This window comes from Harpia harpyja, chromosome 2, assembly GCF_026419915.1.
Source record: "Harpia harpyja isolate bHarHar1 chromosome 2, bHarHar1 primary haplotype, whole genome shotgun sequence".
Classification (NCBI taxonomy): domain Eukaryota; kingdom Metazoa; phylum Chordata; class Aves; order Accipitriformes; family Accipitridae; genus Harpia; species Harpia harpyja.
Genome location: NC_068941.1, coordinates 60,381,078 through 60,404,939, shown reverse-complemented (window position 1 = coordinate 60,404,939; position 23,862 = coordinate 60,381,078). Strand labels below are relative to the sequence as shown.

Below are 23,862 nucleotides of genomic sequence, written 5' to 3'. Positions count from 1 at the left end.
TGCCGCTCCGCTCCGCCAGGCGGGTCCGTACCGCCGGTCGAGAAACGCGTTACCTGGCGGCGCCACCTGGCGGCCGAGGGGGTGTCCCGTGTCCCGTGTCCCCCGTCCCGTCCTGTCCCGTCCCGTCCCCGCCCCGCTCCCCGCCGGGCCGGGCCGGGCCGTGGGGCGGCGGGCAGCCCCGGGGACGGCCGCCGCGTTACCACAACCGAGGCGCGCCCTGCCTGCGTCGCCAAGGCATCCGCCGCCGCGCCGGGCCCGGCCCACGTTAACAATCGCGATTATAAAAGCGGCGCGAACGCGGGGCCGCCCAGAGCAGCGGGCCCGGGCCGGCGGTACCAGCTTTCGCCCCCCGCCCGCGGAGGGCTCCCGGAGGGACGGGACGGGACGGGGGAACCATCCCAGCCCATCCCATTCCACCCCAACCCCGGGAGCGAGCTGACATCCGGCCATGGCCGACGGCTTGAGAAGGCTGGTCGGCGCGGAGAGCGGCCGGGTGCTGCAGGAGAAGCTGGAGAGCTGGTACCGGGACTACGAGGTGGGCCGCGGCCGCCCGCGGGGTTGGGGGGGGGGGGATCCGCGTCTGCTGGGGGCCTGTACGGAGGGCGGCCCGCCTCACCCCGCGGGCCCCGAGGGGGCGGGAGGCCGCCGGCAGCGGTGCCGTTGCCGCGGTGCCCGGGCCCTGCGGCGGTTTCCGCGGCGACGGCGGGACGCGGAGCGGCGGCGGCCCCCACCCCCGCCCGGGAGGGAGCGCGGGTGCCCTTAGCCCGGTGCAACCGAAACGGGCAGCCGGCCGTGGGGAGCAGGTAGCGGCCGCCGCTTGGGGTTCGGTTTGGGACGTTGACCCGCACAGGCGCCCGGTTATCACAATTTTAACACCCGGTGCCTGTAGCACTCGCAGCTCCGGCTGGTTTCTTTTCTGCCTGTGGCAGGGTTTGCTGAAAGTGAGGACTGGAGGTTAAACGTGGTTATTTGAGCTGTAAGGACTGAGTCTGGATCAGAAAAGAGTTTTGTGGTAAAAGACGGGCAGATGGAAGGACCACGGGCGAGGGTGTGCTCAGAAGGAATCGCCTGTGGCCTGGCAACGGTCAGGAAAACCGAGAAAAAAGGACGCTGAAAGTGAGAACAGAGTTATCCAGCTTCCCAGCTCTTCTGGGTGGGAAACCTGTTAGAGCTGAGAGGCTGCTGCAAGACAGCACAGCTGCAGAAGGGCTTTGGAAGGGGGGAAGCAGGTGTGAGGAAGGAGTTTCGGGTATGGGTGAGGAGAAGGCTGCAGATGGATGTAATGGGATGCATGGAGGAGTAAGAGGTAACAGGAGGTTGAGGAGGCAAAACACTGGAAGAAGTAGAGAAAGTGTAAAATTAGGGACAGGTGAGATGAAGGGACTTGAAATTTGACAATTACGAATTTCCTCAGCGGAAAATCTTGACAGAGTTCTCACTCCTGTGTCCCCAGGTTTCATTAGCTTCAGGACACTGATAGTTGATGTGGTCATGAGCCTATAACCATCTACCATGTGCTATGGTTGGTGAGAAGAGGTGCTGAGCAGAGATGCAGCCTTTTCAAGGGAAGTCAGTTCTTTTTTTACTTCGTGGTATGTAGGAGTTACAGCGTATTAATAGCCAGTGTAACTTTCGGCAGGATTCATGGCAAAGGACAGTTTTAAGGAGGAGTTTGAAGGTAGCTGGTAAAGCTTCCACAGAGGACACCAGAGGAGGAAGAACAGGGGCATGCATTTTAAAATCTTGCAGATGGATGGTGGAGGTAGACCTCAGGAGGGCTGAGCAATAGTGGGAGCTGAACTCCCCATAATAGTGAGGTGGGGGTAGTCTCTGAGGTCTTGGGAAGTGAAGAGGAGCAGTTTCAGGCTGCCATTGCAGAAAAGGAGGAGCCGGCAGATGGAAGCACCACGGGTGTCATGTCAGTGTAATGAGCTGGAAAACTGCCCTTTGCAGTGGTATTCTGGTGGAGGTTAGCGTGGTGAGACTGTGCTCCTTGAGGCCAGAGGAAAGCATGTTGCAGCAGTCAAAGTGCAAGCTGACAGGGGCATGGGTTGGGAGTTTTAGCTGCTTTGGAAGCTTGTAAAAACCGTATGGAGCCATTAAAGCCTGAAGACCTAGAGGGTGATCTATGTTAAAGATGATACACAGGTTACAGATAAAGATTAAGGAAGCAGGTACAAAGTATGTGTTCTCCTGACAGGTGCAGTAGGATCCTGGACAGATTAACCCCATCAACTCCTTTTCAGAATTGCATTTGCTGAAAGTGGTGTAGGTTTGCTGTTCTGTTGTTTCCTAGGCATAATGCTGGATTTTGCTCATTCTTTAGTAGTATTTGTTTCAGTTGGTAACTCTTAAAAATCAGATGAAATTGCATGGAGGACTCATGTGGCTGTTGACAAAGCAAGATAATAGCCTTATATGTATTATTTCAGCTAATATGGAAAATCAGATTTTGGACTAATACGTTTTTTCATCCAACAATCTCTTATCTTATTATTTTAAAAACTCTGTGCTGAAAGGTTTTAAGAGATCCACAATTATTATGGTTCTTCTTTTGGAGATATTTGTGGATGCATCTTCTTTATAAATGGGGAAAGGAGTAAGTTTTCTCAAGTAGTGAATTAACTGGGTGATAGAAGTCCTGATGTCTTGTTTGTTTGCCTATTAATGTGAACCTTTAAAGATGAGTATTCTAGTGGACGCAGTAAGAAAAGGTTGTGAAGATGTAATTATAGGGGGGGGGAACATCATGATCATAACAGGAATAATTTTAAGTAAGAAAGCCCAGGCAGATGTATTAATACACAATAATTTACAGATTAATTCCTGTGATCAGAATCTGAACCGATGCTGTGAAATAATAGAATTGAACTCTGAGATTCAAGGGCAGCTCTTCACAATCCTCAATGAAACATCTCGAGAAGGTAAATCAGTGCCTTGCCTTATTACTAACACATTTCACATGTGTCATCTTTTCAAGCTCTGGCTCTTTCTGTAACTGTTCTCAATTTCTTAATGTATGTATTTTCTTAGGTGGGCATTATGCAGGTGTGGAAACAATAAAAACTCGTCTCCTGCCATGGCTAGGGACTTGTTTTTCGTGTGCTACTTCAGGAAGGCTCTTCGAAACCAACCTCTCTCTCACTCAGGTATGTAGGAAACTTATTTTAAGGGAATAAAATAGTGTGAATTTATAGCTGCAGGAGAGCTTTAATGACTTTCTGTTAATAATAGATTATTAACTCCCTGATTTTGGTTAATGAAATATGTCCGTAGTTGCTCATGGAGACAACTATGCTATTTCTCTGTCTCATCTCATGTTTCCTTTGAAAGGGAAATCGAAGAGGTTGTTAAAGTTACTTTTGGCGTTCTAGGGCTTATGCTGTTTCACAACAATGAATGACAATATGGAGGAATTTGCTTTGTTAGAGAAGCTATGTTCTTGTACAGCTTTCCTTTTCTAGGTAAAGAATTATGCTGCATTTGCATTTGCAGAGACATCATAGAAGTATTTATGCCATATCTCTATTAGTAAAACCTAACGCTATGTGAAAATACATGTGTAAGCTGAAGGTGTGTATAAACTCCATGTGTTTGTCTGGGAGCTCCTTTTATTTTTTTGAAGAAAAAGATCTTTGTTTAGTATCTCAGCATTGTAATATCCCCAGAAGGGGTGGAAACAAAGTGCTCATGTCCATCATGATACCACCACGCACCTGACGTGATGTTTGGAGTTAGTATGTATTTGATATTTACTGAAGGGGTTGTAGTACTAACAGTTTGGCAGAAAAGACAGATCTGCTGTGGCTTTGTGCTTTGAAACAAAATAAGAGTGTTGGTTGATGCAAATTAGGGGAAAATATTGAAGATCTTGAGATTTGACAGTGACGCCTCCATGTTCTCTGACTTCTTATTTTTACACCTCTTCTGTCAAAATCTTTGACAATTAAAATAAGGACAAATGAAAACTGATATCCCTTAAAAGTCAGATTCTAGTGTATTGCAGGAGTAGGGTTCTGCCAGAAAAACCCAAAATGTAAAATAATGATGTTATTAAATGACACTACACCTGGTGCACCAGTTATGGATTTGTCATTGCATGTGACATTCAAAATTTAATGTAACTGCTGCACAATTACTTATTTAATTCCGGTAGTATCTGGCAAATCTATAGGTTGTTAAAAACAGAGCTGCATGTGTATTAGCGTGCTTTCTGGAATGACAATAGTTGCCTCCTCTGTTCTAATAACTTTTTCTGTTATTTTGTGTACGTGAATTCCCCAAAACTTCACTTGAGTTGGTGATATAGTCAGTCAGAAGATGACTGACTGGAAAAAAACCCATGCAACACATCTTCAGGAACACTTTGTTCAGATGTTGTGTATACAGGTGGTAAATCTGCATATGCAGACCTTCCATATTCTCTATCATGAGGTATAAATGAAGTGTGTATTTTTCTTAATATAATTGAGTCTTTGTTTTGTGTGCCTGGAAGGTATTGCCTATGTCTCTAGAAGGTATGCAATTGCTTTTGTTTTCCGTTACTTTAGAAATTAGCTTTACTGAAATGTTTAGAAATACATCTGCTAATAATGCTATACTACATTGCTGAAGGATTCTGTAAGGTAGAACATTCAAGCAGTGTGATTTTGTGTTTCACTATAGGATTCAATTGAGAAAGAGAGGCAGCTGAGAGAGCTGGCCAGCAATCAGACTTTTCAACTGCAAGAGCTGCAGGAAGAACTGACTTCAACTCGTCTACAGCTCAGCCATGTGCAACAAGAGTAGGGGAATTAACTGTGATTCTTTCTGTTTGTTTTTTGTTTTTCAACAAGCCATATTTTTCTCTCGCCATCTAAATACTGATGGAGATTTGTAAAATGTTTCATTTCGGGCTTAAAATCAGAGCTTCAAAATACATTTAGGCTCTGGATTGTCCATGTGTGCCCAAAGTGGGGTACAAATGATACAGTCATACCCACATTCATAAATTGTCTTGGTAGGTTTTACTTCTGACAGAGGAGTTGGAAAACATGCCAGTATTCTAGATAAAAGGGGTTTGTATAATGCATGACCATCCCTGTGGAATTATAGTCAATGAACTGTTGCATGCTGAGCAAACCTTGATAAAAACAAATTGAGTAGCTATAGTGCAACACTTATTGAAGGACCTACAACATGTCATAATTAGTTACGGTATGTAATCAGTATTTGAACATCTAAGAAGATCAAAACCCCCTGTGGTAAGATGGAGGAAGAAAGAGAGACAGATTTTCAAATAAGTGACTAGGACTGAACAATTTTTGTCCAGTTGCATAAAACATATTTTGTGGAGCACTGTAGTCTCAAAATGATTTAATTGCTTCAGAAACAAATTTGTGCAGTTAGTGCCAGTTCAAGGGCCATTTCAGAGGTAGCTCCAAGCGACAGAGGCTTTCTCATTCATCCTATTAGCATGAGAACAATGAATGCTCACAGTCCTTTGGTCAGTACAAGAAGTGATATAATTTAATGCTCTTACTAAGTGATTCCAAGAATATCAAGTGCTCAGAAGTGCAAACTGTATTAGCTAGATTAGAGGAAAGAGGTTCAATAGAATATTTCATCCTGTATCCTAATTTTGCAGATATCTCCTGCTTTCATAGAATTGTAGAATCACAGAATGGTTTGGGTTGGAATGGATAGTCAAAGATCATCTAGTCCAATGCTTCTGCTGTTGGAAGGGACATCTTCCACTAGATTAGGTTGCTCAAAAACCCATTCAACCTGACCTTGAACACTTCCAGGGATGGTACACCCACAACTTCTCAGGGCAACCTGTTCCAGCATCCCACCACCCTCATCATAAATAATTTCTTCCTTATATCCAATGTAAATCATCTCTTTTTTAGTTTAAAACCATTACCCCTTGTCCTGTCAGTAGGGAAAAAAAAAATTAAAGTCTTTCCTGTCATGGTTTAACCCCAGCTGGTAACTAAACACCATGCGGCTGCTCACTCACTCCCCCCCACCCAGTGTGATGGGGGAGAGAATTGGGGAGGAAAAAAAAAAAAAAGTAAAACTCATGGGTTGAGATGAGTTTAATAGAACAGAAAGGAAGAAACTAATAATGATAACAACAATAATAAAATGACAATAATAATAAAAGGACTGGAATATACAAAACAATGATGCACAATGCAATTGCTCACCACTTGCCGACCGATGCCCAGTTAGTTCCCAAGCAGTGATCCCCCCAGGCCAACTCCCCCCAGTTTATGTACTAGGCATGACGTTGCATGGTATGGAATATTCCTTTGGCCAGTTTGGCTCAGCTGTCCTGGCTGTGTCCCCTCCCAACTTCTTGTGCCCCTCCAGCCTTCTTGCTGGCTGGGCATCAGAAGCTGAAAAATCCTTGACTTAGTCTAAACACTACTTAGCAACAACTGAAAACATCAGTGTGTTATCAACATTCTTCTCATACTGAATCCAAAGCATAGCACTGTACCAGCTACTAGAAAGAAAATTAACTCTATCCCAGCTGAAGCCAGGACATCTCCCCATCTTTCTTATAAGCCCCCTTTAAGTATTGAAAGGCTGGAATAAGGTCTCCCTGAAGCCTCTTCTCCAAGCTAAACAATCCCAACTCTCTCAACCTTTCTTCATAGGAGAGGTGTTCCAACCCTCTGATCATTTTTGTGGCCCTCCTCTGGACCTGTTCTAACAGGTCCATGTCTTTCTTGTGCTGGAGACCCCAGAGCTGGATGCAGTACTCCAGGTGGGGTCTCATGAAAGGGGAGTAGAGGGGGAGAATCACCTCCCTTGACTTGCTGGCCATGCTTCTTTTGATGTAGCCCAGGATACGGTTGGCTTTTTGGCCTGTAAATGCACATTGCCAGCTCATTTCTAGTTTTTCATCTACCACTATCTCCAAGTCCTTCTCCACAGGGCTGCTCTTAATCCATTTTTTCCCCCAGGCTGTACTGATGCTGGTGATTGCCCCAACCCAGGTGTATCACCTTGCACTCGGCCTTGTTGAACTTCAAGAGATTCACATGGGCCCACTCCTCAAGCCTGTCAAGGTCGCTCTGGATGGCATCTGTTCCCTCAAGAATATCAACTGCACCACTCAGCTTGGAGTCATCCACAAACTTGCCAAGGGTGCATTCAATCCCGCTGTCAATGTCGTTAATAAAGATATTGAACAGTACTAGCCGCAATACAGACCCCTGAGGGACACTGCTTGTCACTGATCTCCATTTAGATGTTGAGCTGTTGACTGCAACCCTGGGCACAGCCATCCAGCCAATTCCTTATCCATCAAATCCACATCTCTCCAATTTAGAATCAAGGATGTTGTGTGGGACCGTGTCAAAGGCCTTACAGAAGGCAAGGGAAATGACATCGGTTGCTCTTCCCTTATTCACCAATGCATATTAGTATCTCTCATGTCTCATTTTGGATGAGTGCAAGCATTCTAATTGTTCATTATCAAAAAAGTCTCTCAGCCAACTCTGAGTGAGTTAAAGATCAGTGCATCCCCCTGAAAAGAAGATAAGAGGACAAAAAAATCTTGTGATCTCGCAGTATACATTAAATATCAAAAGTGACAAGGTGGGACAGAGAAGGACCCCACAAAGTTTGGAAGAAGAGAGAGGTTTTTTGTTCTTGGTATTTCAAATGGTTTGCCAGAATTAGGTAATCTTGCAAAATAATTCCAGCCTGAAAGGTTTAATAAGCAAAGAAGTTGTTCTCTGTTGTTATTTCTAACTATAGAGAACGGTTGTGGGAGATTGGTGGATCTTATTAACGTATATACCTGAAGGGAGGGTGTAAAGAAGACAGAGCCAGGATTTTTCCAGTGGTGCCCAGCGACAGCACCAGAGTCAGTGGGCACAGACTGAAACACAGGAGGTTCCTTTTGAACATCAGGAAACCCTTTTTTACTGTGAGGGTGACTGAGCAGTGGCACAGGTTGCCCAGGGAGGTTGTGAAGTTTCCATCCTTGGAAATATTAAAAAGCTGTTTGGACACGGTCCTGGGCAAACAGCTCTAAATGGCTCTGCTTGAGCAGGGGGAGTTGGAGCAGAAGACCTCCAGAGGTCCCTCCCAAACTCAACCATTCAGGTATATATAAAGATTGGTTTAGGGGTGAGGCATTTCATCCTGTGCTCCTGTGTGGATAGAAAGAGATTATTTGATGAGCTGGAGAAAAGTGTTGGATGGTCAAGGTGAGGACAAGGAAAGTTATGCGCCGATACAGATTGGAGTGAGTGTGTGGCAGTTTGCAGTACAAGAAAAAGTCATTTTGGGCTAGCTCCTGTGAGAAGTGGGAAATCAGTGGTAAAGCTTTTGTACAGTTTTGCGAGTTGCATTTCTCTGTGCAGTCAGGTCAGAGAGGTGTTTGCTGTGGTTTGCAAAGGTAGAAGTCTGGAAGAAGAAGGGTTGGGAGGAGGTAATTCAAGCAGTGATGAAGTCATGCGTGAAAGTTTCAGAACTGATCCTTTCGAGGTGGTGCAGTATGGAGTCATGATTGTGTAGTTATTGGCAGATGGGACAGGTGCAGGAGAAAGAGAATTCATGTGCCAAGATAGCCCTTCTATGGACAGTGAAGTCACTCTGAATGCTGTAAGTTGTTGAAATAGATGGAGAAACTGGAACTGAGTCTTAATGAAAAATAATGGATCATAGCAAAATAATTCTGTTATTGCATAGTCAGATATGACTTTTTATAAGCTATTTGTGTGCTGATAGTCTGCACAAAAGCCCACTGTGATTGTTTTCATATGTTAAATTGGTATGGACTTGGTCTGCTTAAACAGTCAGTTTGTCATATTAAATTCTCTGGTAGAATCTCTGCCTTTACCATGAAGGTTATTTTATTAATTTTTCTTGCAGTCTGGCAAAAACCCAGTTGGCTCTTGAAGACACAAAGACCAAATCAGCCACTACTCTTTTGGCAGCAGCAGATGAAATTGTTCAGCTAAAAGCAGCGTAAGAAAAATTGAATCTTGGGGTATTTGTGGCAGAAGTCAGCATGCAGAGAAACAGTCTGTCATTTACCTGAGTGGGTTCTGTTTATTCTGTACTGTCCTATGCTATAGGAAAAAATAGGTCTAGCTCCTTAACATCCCGTAGCTTTGTTTCTTGGTGTTACATAGAGAGAATTAACATAAGTAGATCCATGTGAGAGCTCTTATGGCTGAACTTCTATCCTTTTTTCTTTAGGATAGAAGAAGGATTACTTTGAAACTAGCAGCTTGATAGTATTTGAATCTTGTAGATGAAGTTAAATAGGAGAGAACCATATTCTGAATATAGCTGAAAACCATTGTTTGCAATTTGCTATGATGCTCTTGGAAGTAGCGTGTGTGTTAAATAAGAGATACTTCAGTCTCTCTATCTTAAGATAAAGTTCTTTATATGGCTTTTTCTTTTAGACCATTTTTGCCAAATCCTTTTGCCTATCTGCACAGAAGTAATGGCTATTGGTAATGCTGACGTCTCTGTTTTAAAAATGTTTTTTGAGTTTCTAAGTGTGTTGGTCACATCTGGGAAGTTAATCTGTATCAGTAAGGGTGCAGCTGGGGGACCTACCCTTCCATTTCAATATAGGGGTCCTTAAAACTAATTTCCTTTTATGGCTTGACCTACGAGCAGTTCTAGAAGCAGTAATAATTCTTCACTCTTATGAAATGTAGCCCATGTCTTTTTTGGGTGGTGGGTTTTTGGTGGGGTTTTTGTTGCTGTTTTTGTTGAGTTTTGGGGTTTTTTTTTTTGTGTGTGTGTGTTATATTATTGGAGAAGAACACAAAGGTAGTTGAAATTAATTCCAACAGCGTTTGAATTCTTGTGATAACTGACATTTCAACAACAGAAATATAGTCATACTTGTTAAATAAATGCTTGCAGCCTTTCAGTTAAATAACATTGCTGCTCTTTAAAATGGAGGAAACTTGACTTTGCTGCTTACACTGTAGGAAAGGATATAACTGTCCATGAGTTTATCTTTCCTTTTAGGGCAATTGAGAGGATGAGCTACTCCTGATGAAGATAAGCAAACAAAAAAACCTTAGGCCACTAGAGTTTCTACTTCCAATATCAAGTTGAATATTACTTGTTCATATCTGGATATTTATCATTGCTTCTAAAATGATGTTGATTGTCAGATTTTGTCCATGGACTTTCCTAGCAAGTGTTGATCACTTTGGATTTTAATTTTTTGGATGGCTACGTGGAGTATAAAATCATATTCCCATAAGATGGGCTCTTTTGATTTGTTGGGTGAAAAGTAGCTCATATAACTCCTTGATTCTTAGATATAACCTGACTGCTGTCTTCCTGATTAAAACTATTAGTAGGGAATAAAGGATCTCACAATTCCCATGTGTAGGTCTTAATGCAGACTGGACAGAAATTCATGTTGTATCGGTGTAAGCGATAACTCTGTAACAGTTACTTGGGAAGACACACACTATCACTCCAAATGTCCCCCCCTTCCTTCTTCTTCCTCCAGCTTTATATGCTGAGCATGACATCAAATGGTCTGGGATATCCCTTTGGTCAGTTGGGGTCAGCTGTCCCGGCTGTGTCCCCTCCCGACTTCTTGTGCCCCCCCAGCCTGCTCGCTGGTGGGGTGGGGTGAGAAGCAGAAGAGGCCTTGGCTCTGTGTAAGCACTGCTCAGCAGTAACGAAAACATCTTGACATTATCAACACTGTTTCCAGCACAAATCCAAAACATAGCTCCATACAAACTACTATGAAGAGAATTAACCCTATTCCAGCTGAAACCAGCACATTCTCCACCTTTTATTCCATACCATTTACGTCATGCTCAGGTCCCACACTATCCAATACAACCTCATTAACCACCACCACCACCACCCCCCTTCCCATCCTTTGATATAATACACAGATATCATTCCCTTAATCTGTGGACCACCCCTATAAAATGTCTTCAAAATGTCCACAAACATCCACAAAATGTCCATTGAGTTCATTTAGTCCATGACTTTGGGCTCCATCTGTTATGGTGGTCACTCAGGACAGGAGAGGTGGTGTGTTGTGTGGAGTTACTGGGCACCAAAGCCAGCTCAAGTCAGGTCACTGCTGCACTTGCACTGCTTCTTGTAAGGCTTGTCCTCCATTGGTTCAGGTCGTTCCTACTATAGTAATTCCTATAACATGCAACTCAAATCCCAGGTTACAACAATTCAAAGGTATTGCCATTACAATCTCCACCCCTGGTCCCTTGGACCAGATCATAGGGTTTAACGTTGCAATGAACTCCTCTCATTGCCCCTGCTCTGGCTTGGACTTATCCACAGACTGCAGTCCCTTAGGAGTGTACATGCTCCAAGTGGAGCCTTCTCTATGAGCCACAGTCTCTTCAGGGGTATATCTGCTGCAGCATAGACTTATCCACAGCCACAGTCACTTTGAGGTGCACCTGTTCCAGCCTTATCCATGGGCCACAATGCCTTCAGAGATAGACCTGCTCCAGCATGGCCTTACCCACAGCCACAGTCACTTCAGAAGTAAACCTGCTCCAGCATGGCCTTGCCCATGGCTGCAGGCCCTCCAGGGGTGTACCTCCTCTGTTGTGGGCTTATCCATGGCCATGCGCTTTCAGCTGCTCCAGCATGACCTCATGCACAGCCACTGGTGCTTCAGGGTGTACCTGCTGCAGCATGGACTTATCCACAGCCACAGATGCTTCGAGGTGTACCTTCTCCGGAGTGGACTTATCCTTGGGCCACAGTCCCTTCAGAGGTATACCTGCGGTGGCACAGACATAACCATGGCCACAGACACTTCAAGAGGTACCTGCTCTGGCGTGGACTTATTCATGGCCACAGATGCTTCGGAGTGTCTTGCTCCCACGTGGACTCATCCACAGGTCACAGTCCCTTTGACTCGAGTTCACACTGAAGTTCAAGCCTGTCCAGTACAGCAGCACAGAAACAGCAGCGATGCCCCGGCCATCTTCCAGCCCAGGTGCATCGCCATTGCTGTTATCAAAATGTTCCCAGGCAGAGCAGAGTAAGATGATCAGCAGTATGGCACTACAGCAAGCAGCAAGAGCAAAAAGCAGCCACTAATGAGCACTAGACTCTAATTTACAGTAAGGCAAGCATGCCCTGTGGCAAGCACAGGAGCCTGTCGATTAAAAGCTAAACAGCAATAACAGCTATAAATTCAATCTAGCACATTCCAATCAAATCTGTCATCATCTAGAACCCTTTGAGCCACACGTTGGGCGCCAAAGAGGACTGTCATGGTTTAACCTCAGCTGGCAGCTAAGCACCAACCAGCCACTCGCTCACTCCTCCCCGCAGTGGGATGGGGGAGAGAATCAGAAGGGTAAAAGTGAGAAAACTCGTGGGCTGAGATAAAGACAGTTTAATAGGTAAAGCAAAAGCCACACACGCAAGCAAAGCAAACCAAAGAATTCATTCACCACTTCCCATCGGCAGGCAGGTGTTCAGCCATCTCCAGGAAAGCAGGGCTCCAGCACGTGTAACGGTTACTTGGGAAGACAAACACCATCACTCTGAACATCCCCCTTCCTTCTTCTTCCTCCAGCTTTATATGCTGGGCATGACGTCACATGGTCTGGGATATCCCTTTGGTCAGTTGGGGTCAGCTGTCCCGGCTGTGTCCCCTCCCGACTTCTTGTGCCCCCCCAGCCTGCTCGCTGGTGGGGTGGGGTGAGACGCAGAAGAGGCCTTGGCTCTGTGTAAGCCCTGCTCAGCAGTAACAAAAACATCTTGGCATTATCAACACTGTTTCCAGCACAAATCCAAAACATAGCTCCGTACGAACTACCATGAAGAGAATTAACTCTATCCCAGCTGAAACCAGCACATGTTGCCATTTGTACTACTGACAGAAGAATAAACCATTCCTGTCTTCCTATGAATTCAAGAATTCCGTAATCTCAACATACTTGTGGTTCATGTTAGCTCTCAGTTTAGTTGGCACTCTACATTTGCATCTTCTGCCTGGGCGTTCAATTTTTTATTGAAGCAAAGGTGATATTTTTAATGTTCTGTGAGTCATCTTTTCAAAATTTGAACCCTTTTAGTTGGGTGAAATCAGAATTGCCTAGTCTTCACCTGCCTGTCAAAACCAGAATCCTTCTAAAAGCAGAGAAAGTGAGGTCAGGACCAATCTGTGACACTTAGGGCAGGATTTTTTTTTACACAAGGAACAGTTAGTCAGGAGTGTTCTTTGCACCTTTGTCTGTAAACTTGTTTTTTTGAGACTTTTGGAACAGCTGATCTCCTTCCTTTTGTCTATAGTCTGTCTGTCTCACATACTTAAATCAAAGCATGTTTTGCAAGACATCTTGGTCTCCTGGGCTGTTAAAACAAATGTGGTCTAGACTCAATATAATTAAATTCTATAGCCAGTATAAGCTTTTGTTATATCAAGATATTAATTATACCAGGATTTAGCTATTTGCTGCAGAATTCTGAAGGAAAATAAAAATTTTTTTAATTAATAACAATCAACATTTAAAAGCAATTGAAAGTTCTTCAGGGGAAGACAAAAAATAAAGTGTACTAAAACCTATTTTTATATACAGACTGAACAAAATCCTGTTAGTACTGTTATAAATGGAAGCTTACTACTACCATGCTTAGACTTGTGCCAAGGTCTAATCAAACTTAACATAGCCAGACGACTCACTTGGAAGTAAATGAGGTCAAGAGGACTTTTCTTTCTTGATCTGCTGTACGGAGGACCTGTTATATAGATTGGCAGGAAGAAATTTTGACAAACATGGTTGTAATTAATAACAGCCAATATGGTAGCTTGAATCAGTTACCTCAAGACCTTGTAGTGTCACTGTTGCAGAGGGCTCTTAAAAACAGGTTAAACAGGCATCTGGCCAAAAATTACATAGGCGCAGTTGTTCTTGCCTTGAATTTCAAGGCAATCTGACTGAATGAGTCGGGCTTAGCCCAAGGACTGGGGGAACTGTGAGGGAGTTTATCGTTAATGAATTGTTTGAAACTGGAGAGTAGCAGTGGGCTTATTTATCCAAACAGCATTAAGTAGATACTTGACACAAATTCTCAAGGCTATTGTATTTTCTCCTGAGAAACTGGTTGAAGATGCCTATTTTATCTTTAAATGGTTAGATGGTGGAGTGTAAAACACTAGTTATAGCCTTAAAATAAAAATGGGTTATAAAAACTGTTCTGATTTTTCTAAGAACTATATTTTGCCTTGTTGGTTCCCATTATATTTTTTGCAGCATCTACATCTCTTTAACCTTAACAGAAACATGATAATACTCTCTTCATTTCAGATTAATATTTAGCAGTATGAGTGAATGAACTGCTAAATGAGTGAATTCACTCATTAGAGTGAATGAACAATAAAACAGGGGAAACTGAATACTGCATAGATTTAATTAGCATGGAAAGGATTAGTGTTAAGGCTTACAAAAGTCAGCTTTGGTAATTCATAAATATGTCTGTCTTAAAATTTTTTTTTTTCCTTTTTTGTATTTAGTTTTTCTTACAAAGAAAGAAACATTCATTTTCAGTGGTGGCTTCTCTTATGTTTGTGACTTGCTATATGACTTGTGATGAACAATGAAAGGTGCAGGTATTTCTGCTGGTTTCAGTCTGTCATGTGCTCTCCTGTTTTGGTTTTTTGGGGTTTTTTTTTGTGGTTATTTTTTTTTCCCCTCTCCTGATAAAGGCAGGCCTATAATTAAGCATCTGTTTGTATTTGTAATCATTATCTGCTGTCATGATGAAAAGATGGAAGCTTTGTGGATCTCACAGCAGTGAGATAAAGACCATCAAAAATTGCTTTAAAACCTTCTGAAAAATGCCCATGTGAATAGGGGTAAATAACAAAAAGAAAATAATACAGAAGTGAAATGATTACTTTTTATTTATCCTTTCTGTTGGATAGTTATTAACACTGCATTGTCTGTCTGCATTGTCTATCGTGGCAATTTAAGGAAAGCCTGACTAGTATCTTGTATATTATATAGGGTTTTTTTTCACCTTTTATTTTCTTGGTACATAGTGATTTTCCCTCATTTCTATCTCTAGAACTTGTCTTTCCAAATCTACTTTCCTTTCCCAGTTGTTCTTTATGTTAGAACTCTTTAACCCTCTTTTACTGCTACTCTGCTAGAAGTCCTTGCTGGAGGAGCTGACTAAAGACTTCCATGGGATTGTAGTAGTATCTGCAGCTTTTCCTACCTAGGTTAGAAGGACAGGCTTTCCTCTTAGCAGATGTGCTGGCCTTATTACCTGTGGTCCTCTCAGTCAGCCTGCTCCTTAAAAAGTCAGAACGGGAAGCTTGGCAATTGATAGGTGTTACAGCTTTCATTGATTCAGATCCTCAAAAATCTCACCAGGGTCCTTCAGTAAAGAAAAGGAAGAACAGACTGAATGCCTCCAAAATAAATAGAAAGCATCCTTTTTTTTCATTTTTTCTTTCTTTTTTTTTTTTTCTTTTGGAAAGAGGAATACAGTAATACCTGTGTTAGGTAGGAAAGCAGAGATGTTGGGATACTTGCTAGCGTTAAGTAAGAGTAAAGGACAGAAGATAAACTTGCTTAACTGGTTGTCTGCCAATGTTTAAGAAACACTGCTTCTCTTGGGGAGAGCAGGAGAGGAATCATTAGCTTTTGATATGACTTGAATAACGTAATTGGTGATATCCTTTGACTGACTAATATATTCCAGCAAAGAAGAAAACCCAAGGACCTGGTATAAGAAAATACCTAGAGTCTTGAACTGTAGGAAAGAAAACTGAGCTGGTTTAGTTAACGTCTTAAATATGAGAAGGTAACCAGTTTCTTTCTTACACCTTATCATCTGAGCTAGTGCAAGGACACTAAATGTTAACCAGTGATCTCTCCTGTAACATAAAGTATAGTGTATCCAGTCTCCTGCCACAGTACACTTTTACATTTTAAAGCGTAGTTAAGAGTATGCTTTGGAGTATGCTTTTTTTAAACTCTTGATTTCCCTGTATTTCAGCATAAGGATCTTGCTCAATACTTCTCTTCTTTTTCTGTTCTTTTTGTTTGATGATGAGGATTAATTGATAGATGGTTTGCATTAGTAGAAGGACATCTCGTGACTGACTTTATTCTGTGTGGTTAAGTCTGAAGACTTCCTGTGCCCAAGAGAAGGACGCCCTGAGGAAGTTAGATCGTCTGAATGACTATGAGCAGCAGATTCAAATACTGCGGGATGAGATTTCTATCCTGGATGCCCAGAAGTCTGTTCTCCAGAGCAGGTAGAGGCATTATTCAGAGAGGTCACTGAATCAGAGAAATTGTTCATGTTTGGTAGCATGAATTCCCTCCTCATTTGAAATTGAAGTATAAAGAAAAACTAAGTTTTTGTACTTTGTTATGAAGGAATATAAACTCTTTAACTGATTTCTCCTACTGCCCAAATGTTTTAATTTCAGGCAGCTGTGTTAAGTTTCTGGCAAAACAGCAAAGGCAGCAGCTTTACAAAATACATTGAGAGCAACTGTACAGGGTAAAAAGAGATGGTTAGGTTTTTTGTTTATAAGTCCTCTTTGAATACTGCATCATTACAGGGCAGAACTTGTTGTTATATTCTCACTTGTTTGACTTTACAACTCTTCAGTGGCACTGAAAGAGGAACAAATCTCCAAAGTATTACTAGTTAAAAGTGTGTTTCCCCAGAACAAAGTGCTTGGCTGTACACATTTTAGGAATTACTTTAATTTTATTGTTCAGGCTGTAGCCCATAAAATGTATTGACACAAATGCCTTCATATTAGACTAACCAGCTGCAGGTTTACTTGTTTAATTATGTTGGCTCAAAATCTCACCTTACCCTGGTAATAATTAAATTGACACAAAACTGTGCACTAGGCAAAAGCATCTGAGGATGGTGAAGCGACCTCATGCTTCTTCACGTGTCTGTCATAGGTTTGTACGGAGCCGGTCTCCTTCCCCAAGGCACAGTGAGAGCAAGTCATCTAGTCCACTTCCCCTGAGGAGCTGCTCACCTGGCCGAGCCAGGCGTACAAATGCTTCACGTCGTGCCTGCCTGGTAGCTCGCTTTGGTGACATTTATGCTCAAGAACGCTTGGATGCAGAGACCCTTTTGAGGACATACATAAGTGACATGGAGATGGTGCAGAGGATAATATACATTGCAGCTGTGGTAAGAAAAAAATGGTATTTCTTGTTTTACAGAAAGGCCAGAAGTGTTTTATAAAATATTATGGCTGGATTGAATTAAATTGTGTGTAAGTCAGCATTTCTGTGAAGTATGGAGAAGAAAACTTCTCTACTTTTTTCCCTTTTGATTTTCCTTTCTTTCCCTCACATTTTTACATTGACCTCTCAGTTTAGTGTCCTTTTCTGACTGTCCTGTCCCAACATTAGAACAGAGTCAATGATCTACAGTACAGATGCTAAAAGGGGTGCATAAGAAGACTGAATAGCTATGAAAGGTAGATGATTCCTGCACTAAACAACACCGCCTCATTTAGATTAATTCTTTTGGGAATACTATATTTTAGAAAGCTAAAAATATCTCCAAATCATGCTTCCCTCTTGCCTGTAGCTATGTGCTTCTCTAGTTTTAAGGTTTGAAATTACCTAGATACCTCATATTTACTATAAGCTCAGTCAGAAGAAATTTTTTTTCGTTTTTCTGTCCTTAATCTTCTTTTCTAGAAATTTGATGTAGTACATACCTGCATCAGAGAGGCAGTGTGCCTCTTAATGTGTGTGATCCCAAGCACACTTAAGTTACTGAAGCTTTTTTCCCACAACTGTCATTCAGTTTACACTCTCCAAGTCAGCCTTTCTTCCCAACAGACAAGAGGTGTTCCTGCCTGACATGTTAGACTGTGGCATATAAAATCTATTATTGAATTCTGCTCTTGATATCTTTGAATGTGATTCCATTGATCGTGGATGTGTGATAGAATCCTACATAAAAATAGAAAGTTAGGTGGGAAGCTTTTCATTCCCATCTTCTGCAAATAAATCACACTTGATTTAATCAGAGAAGTCTTCCCAGTTGAGTACTATTTTTAACTTTCACTTTTACAGCAGTGTTTTATATTCCTCCTTACAATGATGATACTGGGTTAAGTTCATCCTCTCAGATAATTGATAAAAAATGAATCTCATTCTCCTGGATTTAACTAGATGTTCTTTGTGTTTGCAGGAGTCTTTTCATGCAGCAAAGACGGCCTACAGGCAGTTCAAAATACGTGTAAGAGACACTCTGTCTCTAGGTCACTCGGGGCCCGAGTCACTTGAAGACACTGTCCTGGATTATATAGTTCGCCATGAGGATCTGTATGACGTTCAAGCCAGTGTCAATGTAAGCCAAGGGCAGTGAGGAAGTGATGTGTTGATCTATTTCAGTAGCTAATAAATTTGGAATGTGTAAACTAGAAATGCACTGTTACCTGAAGAAGGAAAAAAGTTTATTGCATGGATGTTATGTCTTGCAGCAATTTATTTTCCAAAATAATATTTTGGTATGGCCCAGTAATCCCTTGTTTTATTTGTCTGTGACTAGAATGTCTCTGTCTGCGACTAGAATGTCTCTGTCTGCCTGAATAATATTTTTGGCAAGATACAGTGTAACTCTCTTAATCAAATAAATGTAAGCTAAATTTCATATTTTTCTTAAATTCTGTGCTCTACTGAAAAACTACACCTCCTTCCTAAGATTGATGTCAACGATGTAGGTCATACTTTATTTCTAAAATAACAGTGCATTCTTTCTGAAGTTAATATTTTCTGGAATAGCCTAAGACAATATTGCTGGGAGCTTCTTATAATGATTTTTAAATGTAGAATGCTGAGAGGCATATTTAGGAGGGATTTCCATACTTGCCCCTAAATAAAAGTGTTAATGAGCTCAAATTACTCAATTGCTTTTTTTTCAGGAAGTAATTCGCTCCATGAACATCAACCCAAAGATTTCATTTCCACCAGAAATTGATTTCATTGTGATCAGCACTTTGATTCGAGAGTTGTGCCGTGTGGCTTTTTCAATGCAGACACTCGTTCCTCCTCTTGATGTTGCCTTTGGTACTGATGGAGAACTTTTCAGTGAGACCAAGTAAGAACTCTTACAGATTCTTACCACTAAAAAAATCCATCAGGTTGTATAGTCTACTTCTTTCCTAATTAATATAAAGGCTTAAGATTGATGCTAAATGTTAATATGGGGCAAATATTCCTGGTCTGTAGTGAATTGGGTATGTCTTTAAGGTTTATAATGGTGTATAAATGCCAGGATGTAGGCCAGGGTTAACAGCTTTTTTTAATGAACAGAACAATTTTCTGGATAAACCTCAGTCTCTAGAGCATATTTAATTTATCCATTAAGAGGAAAATTATCATCAGCTTTCCTTTCCCTGTTTAGTCTCTGTCTGCCTCCAGTGTTTATAAAATGTGTGCACCTTTGTTCCTCCTTTCCGGCCCATTTTGTAAAAGTCATGTTTACCGAGATCTGGCAGTTGGTGTCTGATACCAGGATCATCAGTACGTGTGCTGTGACCTCCAGGCTGTGGCTGCTGTATGACTTATGGATCTTGATACACTCCATCTCTTCTGGTTTAGAGCTGAGCAAAAAGAAAAATGCCTTTTAAAAATGGGAATTTTGTTTAAAAATGCACACCATAACATAGTTTTTCTTTTTTCCATAGGGTCAGGGCTGGCTGCTTTGTTAGCTGGCAGAGAACTGTAGGGTACTTCCATGCCTTCGAGAAAACTAATGGGATTGATAGCTCCAAAAAAATTGCTCTCAAAAGCAAGAAAAGCCACACCAATAAGAAGGTTTCTAATAATAATTTAAAATAGAATGGAACCCAGATGGGGAAGAGCTTGAGAAGCCAAGGAGATAAATAGAGAAGATAAAAGTAGCTCTTCAACAGGAGAGTGCAAAGTCATACATGAGTACTTAATGATCCTGGCCAAATACTGGGCAGTTAGCTATTTGACACCCAAAGCTATTGGCTGTATTAAGAAGGCAGCAATGCTATGGTATAGTCTTGGACGCTTTCTCCACCTACTTCATGTGTGTGGCCTTCAAAAACCAGGTGTAATGTGTTTATACATGCTGCTGGAGAAGACATATATATACACATTTATCCATCTATCTAGATAAATATGTGGCATATATATGTTTACATGTATAGCATATATATGTGGTACACAGAGATGGAGCAAAATTTGGAGAAAGGGTTGGCCAAACCTCATTGTACCCTATACCTTCCTCCATGCAGAGCTTCATGCCTCTGTTTACAGCATTGTTTTATATAAATTGCTATTGTATATGCATTACTAATGTATAGATGAATTATTGTTTTTTATTTCAGTTATTTTGTATTTGTTTTGAGTTTGAATTCGCAAAACCAGACATGTATTATTCAGCTAATATTGCAGACTTAGGGAGGTAATATATATTTGGTATGTTAATACAGGCCTTCAAAATATGTTTTCTTAGCTAAAAAGTCACTGTTTCATTATCAGTATCTGAGGATCTTGCTAATAAAATTGCTTCTTATGTCTCATAAGGTACTAGGATGTAACTTTATAGTTGAGATAGAGTATTTCTGTAATATCCTTTACAGGGGTCTTGTTTTTTTAGCAAGATATTTCAGGAAGATGGGATAGCTATGCCTGCCAAAATGCTGCTCAGGAGATTTAATCTGTCAGTGGACTCAAGGACCCTGGCTTGTGTGGGGCTTATGCAAGAATATGGTCTTAGCGGCTTCTGAAGTGTGAGATGGCTTTACTGGGGTGTCTCTCAGTATAAGTAGACAGTATATTCTGCTAAGTCTGTCTTACAGATGTATTTCTTTTACAGGTTCACTTAAAGTATACTTACTTTTGTGATACAGAAATGTTGTCAAGAAAGATGTTTATGAGCTATAGCTAGTATTCTGCTTTTTATCAGTATTGATGACTTGAAGGATCATATTTATCTTTTGGCACTTATAGGCAGACATTTCTTGTATTCTGTATTTCAACAGATACCATCGTAGTTTCGACTCTGATTTCACAGCTGCCTTGGTGGCCTATCATGTATGGCCTGCTCTGATGGAAAATGATGTTGTTATTGTGAAGGGAGAGGCAGTCACAAAAAGAGGAGCTCTGGTATGTACTTTTGTTAAGGAATATGTTAAGGGAAGTAATTAGATTTGAATGCTGTTTTAAAATTTGAAAAAGATAAATTCTTGATTGTTCCCTATATGGCTGGAGTTGTGTATATCAAATATCAGTTAGGTTTTAGTGCCTCATCCTGTTTTTAGGATTAATAGTTCCATTTGCCTTAATGTATTCATTATGCAGATGTATGATTGTTGGCAGTCTGTTCTAAGGAGAAAGTTTACTGTGTTTACTCTCTGTCCTCAAGTCATGTCTCCGGCATGGCAAGTCTGCTTGCTGAGTCTGTCTTTATTAAATGCTCTCTCCCAAAAGAGGTTTGTCAAACTCTTCTCTTGTAGTGGTCTCGCAGAAGTAGAAGTAGAAGCAGAAGCCGCAGCCGTAGCACCAGTCCTCTTCTAGCTCATCATGTAAGCCCCAGCTGAATGCTTGTAGTATAAACAGCATTGAGTATTTTAAACTCAGAATGTCAGCAACCTTTTAAAATGCTGATGTGGGAAAAAATGCCTTTGCTGGGTCTGGAATGAGGTGAAGCTGAACTGACAGATAGTTATTGCCTGGTATAATTATCAATGGAGATACTCTATGAGAAGTGGATCATAGTTAAATTCTCAGAAGTGTCAACTGTGGATCTCAGAATGCTTTCCCCCTACTCCCCCTTGCTTCAGTACCCTTCAGAATAACTAATTGCATCATCTGGAAGTGTTATAGTTATCTTGCAGTACATACACAGCACATGGTCCCTGCCTCCTGGAATTAGTAATCTAAATTTACCCTCTAATGCCTCAAAGGAGCAGAAATTCAGTGTAGGGTAGGCAGGAGGTGGTACTAATAAGATATGTGAAACCTTAGCAGAGTTCTGCATATGGTATAGTTACACATTTTAAATTATTTCTGTAAAATCATGTATATTTTTCTAATTGTTAGCCCATCTTATTAAGTTGACATAGGTGCCCTCAACTTAAAATATGAATATTGAAAATGTGAGAGGCTTTGGGTAAGACTCACTTTGTGTGTGCAGGGTGTGAAGGAAAAATTAGAAAGTTGTTGAATTTGACTTTGTAGCAGTGGAGCTGCACTGATAGACATGTGCAAATTTTCTGGATGTTGTTAGGTCCCCAGGTGCCTTTCTTGGGTACAGTTCTTTAGCACACCTGAGTTTCCTTTTCTGTTTGTCTTGCAGTTGTCTCGAAGCCGCAGTCCTTCACCACTGAGGAGTGGAAGCCCAAGTAAGTGGGCATATTAGGTCATAATGACTCATGGTTTTCATATTAAGCCCTTGAACAACTGAGCAAAGAGACAAACTAACATGCTGAAGGTCTTTGACTCTAAAATACTCGTCCAAGTCTTATTTTTAAAATGGGTAGCCCCTTTCTTTTCTGTGTGTGGAAAAAGGCTGAAATTTCTGACTTGGAGGAGAGCTTGTTTTTCACTCTACTCAGAACACTGTCATGAGTTCTGCCTGCTAGTTGCCTTTGTTGTGGCCAGTTCTATAGTAAGTAAAACTTCTTCTCTTCCCTATTCAAGAAACAGTTGGCTGCATGCCTGCTGGCTCCATGCCTTTCAAAATCCAAAGAGATAGCTAAGTGGAGATGGTGAAGTGAGGGATTTCAAACAGTGTGAGTGTGTGCCCATCTTGAAGACAAGCGAATTTAGAGGCTTAGAAGAAAATAGTTATACTGAAATGTGTCTTTTTCAACAGGGCGTTAACTGGACATGTTCCTGTGACTCAGTACATCCGGATCCAACAACTTAGCTGGTGCCTTTTCTCTTAAGAATACCTCAAATCTTGCAATAATGTGAATGGCAATTGTCACTCCAAATGGAGTTCGTGTTCAGTGGGGTTTTTAGAATTATAGAAGGCTAATTTATAATTTTAGAAACTACTTCAACCCTTCTGATTTAAAAAAAAAAAAAGTGCATGCAATACAGAATGATACTCATTTGGCAAAATTTGCAGAGCACTGAGGAGCCCATGCTGTAATCCTGCAGAGGGAGATAGAATTATTGCATCTAGAATGTTTTCGAGAGATACTAAACGATGCAGTTTATCTTGATAGGATATTTAATATAACCTAAATGGTGAATGTTGCAGAATGTTGAGGTTAGCTGTTACTTGAAAACAATTTCATTAATTGGTGCTTATTTACAATTTTAAAAAATAGCGATAATCTTAGGATGTGCCAGTCTCACACAGCATCCTTTTAAATACGTCCTTGCGGTAAACTGAATTTTCTAACTACAATGCAAAAGTTGCAAGATCATAAACTACTAGTACTCCAGCAATCCCCAGGACTTTATTGACAGCTACTTATGAAAGCATGGGTGTGTGCTTTAGCAAGGCAGTAATAGTCCTTGTTAAAGTCATTGTTACTTAGAAAATATCATAAAAAATTGTAGTTTGGAACTTAAGGTATTTTGAAAGTGTGCCACTGACTATTTGTAGGCTTGAAATATTTGCTTGAGGTGGCCTATGCGGTATCACTTTTAATGGGCTTTCATACCAGACTGAGATTAGTAATTCTTGTGAACACTGAAAAAAACCTGTCCACCTGTCCAGTTATCTCTTACTGTGGGTGTTCATTACATTTTACATGTAAAAATCAGAGACCTGAAGAGATTTTATTCTGGCACTTTAAATAGTTTGTTCCCCTTGTAAATGTTTATTTTAATATCAGCATTTTTGGTTTTGAAAGAACTGATACTGTCATTCTCT

General features: G+C 41.3%; 1 protein-coding gene across 3 annotated transcripts; it reads left to right on the top strand.

Annotated features, from left to right (window-relative positions):
- The first annotated feature begins 127 nt into the window (after nt 1–127).
- SPATA18 (spermatogenesis associated 18) lies at nt 128–23,107 on the top strand. Of its 3 annotated transcripts, XM_052780077.1 has the most exons (13): nt 128–535; nt 2,819–2,924; nt 3,034–3,149; nt 4,666–4,784; nt 8,878–8,973; nt 16,127–16,261; nt 16,932–17,169; nt 18,187–18,345; nt 18,920–19,095; nt 21,014–21,137; nt 21,488–21,556; nt 22,330–22,375; nt 22,849–23,107. In XM_052780077.1, exons 1-13 carry the CDS (start codon nt 449–451, stop codon nt 22,854–22,856), a joined length of 1,479 nt encoding a protein of 492 aa, XP_052636037.1. In that variant the 5' UTR covers nt 128–448; the 3' UTR covers nt 22,857–23,107. The 3 variants fall into 3 exon arrangements, with proteins under 3 accessions (XP_052636037.1, XP_052636038.1, XP_052636039.1); XM_052780078.1 differs by lacking the exon at nt 21,488–21,556; XM_052780079.1 differs by lacking the exons at nt 8,878–8,973; nt 22,849–23,107 and having other exon boundaries at nt 22,330–22,700.
- The last annotated feature ends 755 nt before the right edge of the window (nt 23,108–23,862 follow it).

Coding starts and splice junctions, on each gene's coding strand:
- SPATA18 (XM_052780077.1), top strand. CDS start 449: ATGGCCGACGGCTTGAGAAGGCTGGTCGGCGCGGAGAGCGGCCGGGTG. Junction 3,150..4,665: donor CCAACCTCTCTCTCACTCAG/GTATGTAGGAAA, acceptor GTTTCACTATAG/GATTCAATTGAGAAAGAGAG. Junction 17,170..18,186: donor TAATATACATTGCAGCTGTG/GTAAGAAAAAAA, acceptor TTGTGTTTGCAG/GAGTCTTTTCATGCAGCAAA.